Below are 10,483 nucleotides of genomic sequence, written 5' to 3' on the forward strand. Positions count from 1 at the left end.
AGTATGGGTTAACTTCAAAGTCGTAACTTCTCGGTGCAAGAAAAGATTGGAATATTCTTGTATACACTTGCTTTAGGTCTTTCGAACGGGGATAATAGTGAAGGATTCCAATGCTCTGGAGAAACAATGGGTCGAGCTTTTCATGATGTGTTGGAATCCATATGTGGACAGAGAAAGGGTTCATGGGTCTTTCATGTGATTATATTAAATCGAAAGATTCAACATTTCAATGCATACCACCACATATTGAAAATGATAGTAGATGCATGCCTTAGGGGCCGTTTACCAAACACTTACTTGGGAAAGTGACACAAAGTCGCATTACCTTACCGGATGAATATGGTAAAGACCAAAAAGTCTTATTCGGTAAAAGCGAGACAAGAACCAAAAGAATATTTTAGTCTCAAACCAATTGGAGACCCTTGTTTCTCGAATTACAGGAACCCTAGTTTATTTTCTTTCGTTCAGTTACTATGGTTTGTAACAGTTGGTATCAAAGCAACGATCTTGGTCAATCACCAGAATCGTTGCAATATTATGCACGACGTCATTGTTCATCACGCCAATGTTCACGTCAAAGAATTTTACTTGATTTTCCTTTCGTTGAACGATCTTCTAACCATGGAAAAAAAAAAAAATTGGAAGCATGGAAGTAGATTTCACCTAATTTCGAATGCAGCTCAAGGAAAAAGTAAAAGGAGACCACCTAAAAGATTGACGACATTATCAAGGCCATCAGTGACTTGACTGCTTCGATGGGTAATTTGTCTACCAAGGTAGACCGCATGCAACTCGAGACAAAAGGCGTTCGTTACGATGGTCTGGGTTTTTTATTGCCTCCCTATGGGGTTAATACAAGTGTATCAGGAGAAAAAAAAAAGGCAATGAGAGGGAGAACAAGCATGGGATCAAGTATGAATGGGCCAAAAACGGGAGTTGGTTCAAAGGGTACCGAGTACAGGAAACTGAAAATTCCGATAATTGAAGGTGAGGATGCATATGGGTGGATTTACCACGTAGAACGTTTTGTTTGAAATTCAAGGAATCGAAGAAGGTGAACAACTCAGGGTAGCGGCTCTATATATGAAGGGAACCACTTTGTCATGGTATCGTTATTTTGTTAGGGCGAGGGCAAGTCACTGTTTTGGACGTAGGAAGGGTTGAAGAGATGGTTAATAGATTGATTCCAACCATTGTATGAAGGAAGTTTATATGAGGAATACCTAGCTATCATCAAGAGGGGACAACCCGAGATTATGTAAGTACCTTCAAAAAATTGGCGTGACAATTAGGGGGATTGCCTGAACCGATTATGGAGGGGACATTTATGAAGGGTCTAAAACCTGAACTAAAATCCTCGGTGATAGTCATGCAGCCTGAAAGTCTGACCATACTACGAGAATTACAGTAATGTAAGATGAAAACCATGTCAGTGGGGATTTGTCATGATTAGAAAGAAGGGTTACAAGACAACAAGGGCCATTCGTAACATAAACCTAAGTAATTGAAATGTGTTAGCGGGTTGTTATTATTCTTGCTACTATTTATTTAAATATATGTTAACAAACCTTATTACATTTGTTGCTACGTATTTTAATACGATGAAATGTGTTGGTGGTTTGTTTTAATTATAATATTATAATGTTAAAAACATGTTAGTGCTTCATTTTAATTATATAATGTTAAAAATATGTTAGTGGTTTATTTTAACCATATTGTTAGAATTGAGTAATTCTAAGGATTGTTTATTTTAATTATATATAATGTTAAAATTGAATAATTTTTAAACATGTTTTTTTTGGTCATTTTACATTTGTTAACTAGCTTAGCAACTAGTTTTTTTGCCAAATGTGTTTAGTTCATCAACTGACTCAACTATCAGCTAGCTTGCTAAACATAACCTTAATTAGAGATGGAGGGACTGTTAAGAACATCTCAAACATATTCCCCAAAATGAAGATAATGGAGATTTTTTTTGATATAGAGGGGGAGGCCCCTCCTATCAAGAGAAAAATCAAAACATTGAAAACGATAGATTAAGCGCTCGGGTATGGGTAAAACTGCATCCACCAGATAGAAACCAAGGCTCCCAAAGGGAAAGAAAGGAAGAAAACGGGGGAGAGGAAGAGAAGCACCAACCACTAGGGAAGGTTCCAGACAAGCCTAGCCCGAACAACATTCGGAAAAGGCTTAAGGGTCAGGCTAAGAAGCTAGACCAGACATCATCAGAGATGATCTTGACCACCATGTCATAAGATCTTCTCTTATTCTTGAAGATACAATCATTTCTCTCCTGCCAAAGGTGGTAGAAGGTTCTAACAAGTACTAATTTGGGAATAATAGACCAAATGGTCTTGCTTTTGGTGGCTTGCTGGAGGACCCTGATGATATCAACCTAGTTGTCCTGGACAACATGGAGTTTCAGCTTGGGCTTAAGCTCATTCCAAACCTGATTGGGAAATAAGCACTCAAAGAAAATGTGCTAACGAGAATCATAACCATTTTGACAAAACCCACAAGACAGATTAAGGTAGGCTTCTCAAAACCGAAGTTTATCATGCGTCTTGAGACGTTGCTTCATGACAACCCAAATAATAAAAGCATGTTCGCGAATATTTTACAAAAACCAGACCATGTGGTACCAACCGATGTCAAGCTCATTGGGACGAATGGTAAGCCAAACATCATGAACCAAAAACTGCGTAAGGCAACCATCCCTTTTCCTCCAAAGAAGTTTGTCAATGACATAAAGGAAAAGGACAGGAGGAAATGATTACAGAAGATGGGATTGAAGCTATCTCACAGTTGGGAGCAGGTCCAACAATCATTACAGATAATATCCATGACTCTAGCATCATGGGAAAGATTTGCATTAAGGATATTACGGATAATATCCTTGACTCGTTTTTTTAATCATAAAGAGTTTGAAAATGCTCTAATTAATATAGTTTGAAGTGTAATAATATAGAATTCCATCTAAAAACAGAATTGAAAAGGATGAAGGGATTTCAAAATCTTACTAATAATAGAAAGAAGAGGCAACAATAATTGTCGTCATACACATCAATTTCCATGCTATGCAAAGACCATATTAAAAGGAAAAAATAGATTTTGGAAACGGTGGAGGATTCAAAATCGTGCTGAAAATATAAAGAAAAAAGGTAACAATAATTACCATCATACGTCCACCACCACCACCAACCGCCCATGATTTTGTTTTCAACAAAATGCTGCAGTAAGACGTTATCGACGCCATCATGGTTGCTGCCGGGATCTCCATAGCTCAATCCTTCTATCACTTAGCTTGTGAGAAGTGTGTGTGAGAGATACGGCTGAGAGATGATACCAATGTTTGAGCTGCTTTGCTTCCCCCCTTTCATTTGCCTCTTCTCCTCGTCACCTAAAATTTCAAACCCTAGTTCTGATTGAGCCGGGAAATGCAGTCAGAAGGTTTAATTTCATTTACTGATATATACATATGCATCTATTTGCTTTTTTTTTAGCTGAAATGCTGTCTGGAAATCTTCGGATTGATGAGTTTGAATTTTCTGATGTTCGATTTATGTATTTATCTGCAGAATCTGACATCATCTTATGATTCGTTTTACTGTTTATTTGGACCTCATTTGCCTTGTAGTCACTTGCAGTGGTGATGTTGTTTAGTTTGTATGAATATTGCTGATTCTTACCTTTTCATACATCTGAACTAGAACCATCATTAAGGACCATTTATGATAGAAAAATAGATATATTACCACTTGGTTTTTTTTTTTTAAACGGAGCCTGGATACTTCAATGTAGTAGTCCAACTCAGCCAACCATAAATTCTTCTAATTGATAATAGTAATTCGAATCCCCCCAAAAATGGATATAATTGCACTTCAGGCTTCAAAATTTTGATGATTCAATTAATATTTCGTGGACAAATCAGAGGATATCTCGATTGGGGAGAAAACAGGGAAATCCCATATGACTCAATATATCTAACAGTTGTTGGGAAACGATGCTCGAGATCGCTCACACAAATACGGTGACGATAAAGTAAGAACAGAAAAAAGAGAAAGAAGAAAAAGAACACACGATTTTACGTGGTTCACTTGATCAGTTTGATCAAGCTAGTCCACGGCCACACTAGTAAGGGTTTTACTGATATGACGGCTAGAGTTTACAATTACATGAGATTGAATTTATAGAAGAAAAATAGGTTAAACTCCCAAGTGGGCTGGACCCATAATCTTGAGAGTTTCCTTTCTCTAATATTTGGCCCAACTGAATCAGACTCCATAACTTAACAGTTTGAGCAAATGGTTGATTCCCAGCTGCTTAACTGGCCTCACACTAAACTCGCCCCTAGGAACCATATGCGAGGAGGCATTATTGAGTTAACTTAGCGGGATTCAAACTTGAACCTGAACCTGTTGTGTATTTGAGCAAAGTCGTTCCGCCTCTTTCCAACTGAGTTACACACTCGAGGGGACCATTCCTGTTGTTGTTAACTCGAGAAATAATTAGATATGTTATTGTTGTAAGCAAGTTTCTAGAAATAAAGCCCTAGATCTTGTCTTATAACTTACTCTAGTACAGCAACCTTCATTTGATTTTTCAGGGTTTTGTGTTATTGCAGATGGTATTACGTTCATAGGCTGGTTGTTCACCGTTTAGTTCGGCCATGGTCATGTTTTGATGCATAAATCTGTGGAGATTTCTATTTTTGTCGAAACAAGGAGCCGTGAAGTTCTTTTCACAGGTTCGGCCTGTTTGTTTTGAAGTTTATTTGATCAAGGAAGCAAGAGAGATCCTTTGAATGAAGGGTCATTGTATCAAATCCTTAAAGATGTTGTTGAGCTGCGGTATCGAGGATTTCCATGATGATGGTTTTGAGGGTTCAGTGGATGAGGACCACATATTTAGAGAGGTGTTCTTTGGATATGAAAGTGGTAGGAGTAAAAGTTGTTTTGTAACTGGATCAATCACTTTTGAAAATCACAAAAAGATGCCTAAAAATATCTCATTTTGTTCAGACAGTGACAATTCAGTCATGACAAGTCAGGAAGACTTTCAGAGTAGCATCTCTGAAGAGTTTGCTTTATTGATGAGAAATGGTCCCGATGTTGAAGTTAAGCGAAGTAAGGTATTGTCATCCGGAGAACATTCTAACACTAAATATTATCTGGAAAAGGTAGTTCAGTGTTCAAATGATCAGAAGGTATATGATGTAAGTAAAGCGATTACAGTACCTGTTTCTGAGGAAAGTCATGTCAAGAAGCTTTTAGTTACTAGGCCTAAACCAGTTCAATGTTCCAAGCAAAGATGGAAAGATTCTTCCTTCATTGAACTTGATAAAGATGAATTGTCGGTTCCCCTTAAAGATTCCACCGTGGATCCTAAATCCCATTTGCGTTATCACACGTATTGCTTACTTAGAGCAGCAGGGTGGGTAATTGGGAGGCGTAATAGAATCACACATTGTAAAGGGCGTGGAGAGTATGTCTTCAAATCTCCTGAAGGAAGACCAATTCGCCAATTTCATAGAGCTTGGGACATGTGTGGGAAAAGGTTAGTTGAAGATGCAAAATATATTGATTTCTGTGATGGCACACAGTGGACAGATTTGACCCAGTTTTGCTCTGATCTTTCTAATGCATTGACAGAGGTCGAAGAACTGAGAAATTCGAAAGCTGCAACTGCCTTAGCTCATCGGTGGTACGTGCTTGATCCCTTTGCGAAAGTGGTGTTCATTGACAAGAGTCTGGCCTTTCTGAAAGAAGGTAAAGAAGTCAAAGCAGAGAGAACAGTGATGAATAGTTTATATTTGAATTGTAATGTTTTAGCCTCGAAAAAAGTAGTTACAACTGCAAAGCAGAACACCAAAAAAACTGGGAAAAAGAGTAGTAGCATGGTTCCATTTCCCTCTCCAACCTGTAAATCCTATAGAACTTCTTGTCAAACAAATAACCTGTATGGAGTTCCAATTTCTTCTGCAACTGCAAATACATCAACTGGAGTGTCTGAATCTATCTATCTGTGTCAAAATGGCATGGAACTTTGGTCAGAGTGTATGGAGAAGGGTAAGAATTGCTATGAAACCCCACAAATAAGGATGGAGAATTCATCTTTTGCACTTGATGCTATCTTGAAAACGAATGAACATGGGAAATCAGAGAAGATACCCGAGATCAAGTTGACCAATTTGGTTGGACAGAATCAGTTTGGTTTTGGTTTTTATGCTCCTTATGGGTCGCATGAGATCAGTGAGAGTAGTGTTCAATTAAAATTAGATAATGCAGAAAGTTATGGAAGTTGTTTAAAGTCATCACTTTGCTCTTCGAAGGACGGCCTTAAGAAAAACCCATCAAGATTCAAGACATCAGCCCACGATTCTGCACGTCCTAAGAGCTCGGTGAGATGTGAAAAGTCCAATAAGCATCAAAAGAAGAAAAAAGGGAATTGTCACCTTAAGGATGATGATCTTTTACTCTCAGCTATACTAAGTAACCGATCTACAATAAAACGGTCAGGTGTTAAAAAGAATTCTCGTGTTCCTAAAGCTGTGAGGAAGTACAAGAGCCAAAAAGGCAGTTGCAGGTTGCTTCCACGCAGTTTTGCTAAGGGTGGACAGCAGCAGCATCACGTGCAAGGGAAGTGGTCTGGCCTTGGTGTAAGAGCTGTATTGACTTTGTTGATAGATCTTGGTGTTATTCATCTCAATGAAGTAATCCAATACCGGAACCTGAAGGATGATTCAGTGGTGAAGGATGGGCTTGTAACCCGAGATGGTATTCTATGTCGGTGTTGTAAGAAGGTGCTTTCTGTCTCTGAGTTCAAGAATCATGCTGGTTTTGGCATGAACAGTCCATGTTTGAATCTTTTTATGGAGTCTGGAAAATCATTCACCTTATGCCAACTGGAAGCTTGGTCAACTGAATACAAGGTCAGGAAAAGTGCCATACGAACTGTACACGATGAAGAGATTGACCAAAATGATGATAGTTGTGGTCTTTGTGGCGATGGAGGTGAGTTGATATGCTGCGATAACTGTCCCTCAACCTTTCATCAAGCATGCTTGTCTACACAGGTTTGTCTCTAGTTTCTTTGAACTTTGAGTTCTATCATCTTTTTTCCATACCCTTAAATCTGCACTCTAGTAGTTGTATAATTGACCGTTAGCAATTGCTTTGGTCAATAGGATTGAAGCCAATTTCATACTCTACATTCGATCAAATCCATAAATCCATGTAATCTTAATCCGTGTCATATTTCTTGGCAAAATCTAAGAGTTGCAGGGCATGTATGTAGAGCCATTATAGATTAGGGCCACCAGTAGAAAGACTGAAGTATAAATCTAAACAGAAGGGAAAAAGAGCAAAAGCATGGGCAAATTAGAGTCAAGTGACTGTTTTGGCTGCCACATCTAGGTTTAACCTACTTTGAACTCATGTGAACATCTTAAGAACCTAGGAGGTAGATGCATGTGCATCGTTGGTTTAGTTGGACCCTAATTCAGTGTGTGAGGGTTCGTTTGGTTTGGTTTAATATACTTGGGGCTTCGGTTTATTTTGATTTTGAATAAGCCATATACATGAGACATGTAAATATTAAATAAAATCTGCCTAGCCTCTTAATTCGTCTACTATATTTTTTTTTTGTGGGTGAGGTTCTAATCCATTTTTATGCTCATGCTTTTCCAGGAGATACCTGAAGGCAATTGGTATTGTTCAATGTGCTGTTGCTGCAGTTGCGGGAATGTAGTCAATCATATTGAGACGACATCGGTCTCTAAAGCGCTGAAATGTTTGCAGTGCGAACGGAAATGTAATTTTCTGTACTCATCAACCAGAAGTTGACCTGGCTTCTCGTCAATGTCCACTTAGTAATCCAACTATTTTTAGTACAAGTTAAATGTAGCAATTTAACTGTGTTGTCCATCATGAATTGTTGGTAGCGTTTTTCTGAATAGATATGGTGAATTGTCACTTTCCACCAGAACAAGATTATCTAACCTGTAGGGTTGTAATGCATAGGTGGATGCTTAAGTGGCCTTAAAGGCGTTGGGATGGAACACTGATCTCATGATGAATGCATGTATGTGCTGATTGTTGTCTTTCTTGTAAACAGATCATGAGGAATGCATCAAAGAGAACGGGATTGAGAGAGAATCGGCGGCTCCTTACTGGTTATGTGGAGAAACCTGTAAGAAGGTAATATGCAATTAATGTTTTTCCTGACTTTAATGGGAAATACGGTAAAGAATATCATGTGACTGCAGATAAACCAAATAGACCCAATATATCCCACTCGAAAGTAGGGTCTGGGAGGCGTGAGATGTACACAGACCTGACCTCGAAATAGTACTTTATTTCTAATTGTGTGTTAATGAGTATTCAGATCTCATGAATGGATGGGTGTGGTCTTTTGAAAAGTGGGTTTTGTTAAGGGGAGTTGGATCTGGATTCTAGAGTATGAAATTAGGTCATTGTTAGCTCTCCCTAGACCTTTTCTTGGATTTTCCTCTAACCGTTCTTGATCTGCCATGATAGTCAGCAAGGTAGCTTGGGATGAGGTTTTGTAGGGATAAAGTTGACTGTGTGTGTTAACCTAGCTGTATAGATTGGGAAGGTTTTTGTTGGGAAGGGGTTTTTCATAGATGGAGGAGCATGTTTTTTAATTGGGAGGGACATGTTTGGAAAAAATTGGCTTTCTGCATAAAGCTCTCCCCTAGAAGCTTACTGAATAAGCCACTTTCTATATCATTAAGCCACCACTAAACAGACATATATAGCTAATCTTGTTAACTAACATATCAGAAGCAATACTTTGACATTCGTGATAAGCTATTCGGTCTCTCTTTCGCAGATTCATTCAGGTCTTCAGTCCTGGATTGGATGTCTGAATCCCATCTCTGATGGTTTCTCGTGGACCATTCTGAGGTGTACTGGTGAACAACAGGTTCATTCTGCTCAGAGTTTTGTTGCTCTGAAGGCGGAATGCAATCTAAAACTGGCTGTTGCTCTTACTATCATGGAGGAGTGTTTTCTTCCGATGGTGGATACAAGGACAGGCATCCATATGATACCACATGTATTGTACAATTGGGGGTGAGCAACAGATTTCATTTCCTAACTTCTGTTTCATTTTTTCCACATAAACTCAATTGTTATCGCTGCCCTTTACATTAGACAATAATCTTTCGAAACGACGATTGGTTTTCTGCAGATCAGAATTCGTTCGTCTCAACTATGAGGGATTCTACACAGTGGTCCTGGAGAAAGATGACATTTTACTCTGTGCAGCATCCATAAGGTACCTCTAGTAGATGCTGAAATTTCTATATCTTATGGGGTATAGATTGAATGGGTCAAGGGAAAACTGCAAAAAAATGAAAACATGAGGAACACACCATTCATCTGGACGGTGTGCACATGTACATGCAAGTAATCTCTAAGCAATTTGTCCGATATGCACATATGCATAACAAGCACACATGCATAAAAACCAAGAAACAACTTCAATTACTTATATGCCAGGGATGGACCTAGTATAGTGGTTACGGTGGCACATGCCACCATATTATTCCTCCATCGAAGGGTAAAAAATTTAGGTTCGTGAAAGGTGCAACCGTATCAATTTGTTGTGTGCTACCGTATGTATTTTGAAACTATAATGAGAACAAGTTTTATTTGGTAGAGTTGGTTTGCAAGGCTTTTATTCCACCTCAGACTCAAGTTCGAATCTTGTTAGTGTCATTTTCTTAATCAAAGGGTGCCACCGTTTGAAAAAAAATTCCGTATATTTGTTTCTTATAGTCAAACGGTGCCACCATTTGAAAACTTTTCCCTATATTTTTTTCTTATAGTCAAATGGTGCCACCGTTTGAAAAAATTTCTGGGTCGGTCCCTGTTGTACGCACATGTGCATACAAGTCCAGATGAATGGTTACCAAGGTCTTAGTTTTTCATTTTTTTCGGGGTTTTCCCCTCAACCTCCCTCTATATTTACTAGGAATCATTTGTAGCTTCATGCTATCTTTGGTCTTTTGTCAAATCGTGCTTCATCTGGCTGCACATGTATCTTCTAACATAATATCGTTATATTCTCATACAGGATCCATGGGGCAACGGTTGCAGAGTTGCCTCTCATTGCGACATGCAGCAGATATAGGCGCCGAGGAATGTGTCGGCGTCTCATGAATGCTATTGAAGAGGTAACAGTTCTATTTAGAGTACACGAGAAATGGCCGTTTTGGCTCGAGTTTTCCATTGAACTTAAAAGATGTGAATATTTGCATAAAACGTTGAAACCCCCAAATGACCCATCTACTCTGGGTTTGGCGTAACCTTAAGCGCCCAGTTGGCTTGTCAACTGATGAAAGAAATGCTATTGACTTGGGGCTCCTCCCATCCATTTTTTTAAAAACCCATCCATTTCTCTAATTTTTTCATGAAAGGAGAAAGGGCCATGTGGGCCCCACAAAAATCTGGAAACG

The 10,483-nt window shown here is 38.7% G+C and overlaps 1 protein-coding gene across 3 annotated transcripts; it reads left to right on the plus strand.

Moving 5' to 3' along the window:
* The first annotated feature begins 3,184 nt into the window (after window positions 1–3,184).
* On the plus strand, window positions 3,185–10,359 carry LOC112505691 (increased DNA methylation 1-like). 3 transcript variants are annotated; one of them, XM_025109610.1, is made up of 8 exons: window positions 3,185–3,450; window positions 4,625–4,937; window positions 5,022–7,075; window positions 7,689–7,812; window positions 8,116–8,198; window positions 8,854–9,095; window positions 9,214–9,300; window positions 10,102–10,359. In XM_025109610.1, exons 2-8 carry the CDS (start codon window positions 4,805–4,807, stop codon window positions 10,331–10,333), a joined length of 2,955 nt encoding a protein of 984 aa, XP_024965378.1. In that variant the 5' UTR covers window positions 3,185–3,450; window positions 4,625–4,804; the 3' UTR covers window positions 10,334–10,359. The 3 variants fall into 3 exon arrangements, with proteins under 3 accessions (XP_024965378.1, XP_024965377.1, XP_024965376.1); XM_025109609.1 differs by having other exon boundaries at window positions 4,607–7,075; XM_025109608.1 differs by having other exon boundaries at window positions 4,625–7,075.
* Window positions 10,360–10,483: the final 124 nt, after the last annotated feature.

This window comes from Cynara cardunculus (genome assembly GCF_001531365.2).
Source record: "Cynara cardunculus var. scolymus isolate 2C chromosome LG 2, CcrdV1, whole genome shotgun sequence".
NCBI classification, from domain to species: Eukaryota; Viridiplantae; Streptophyta; class Magnoliopsida; order Asterales; family Asteraceae; genus Cynara; species Cynara cardunculus.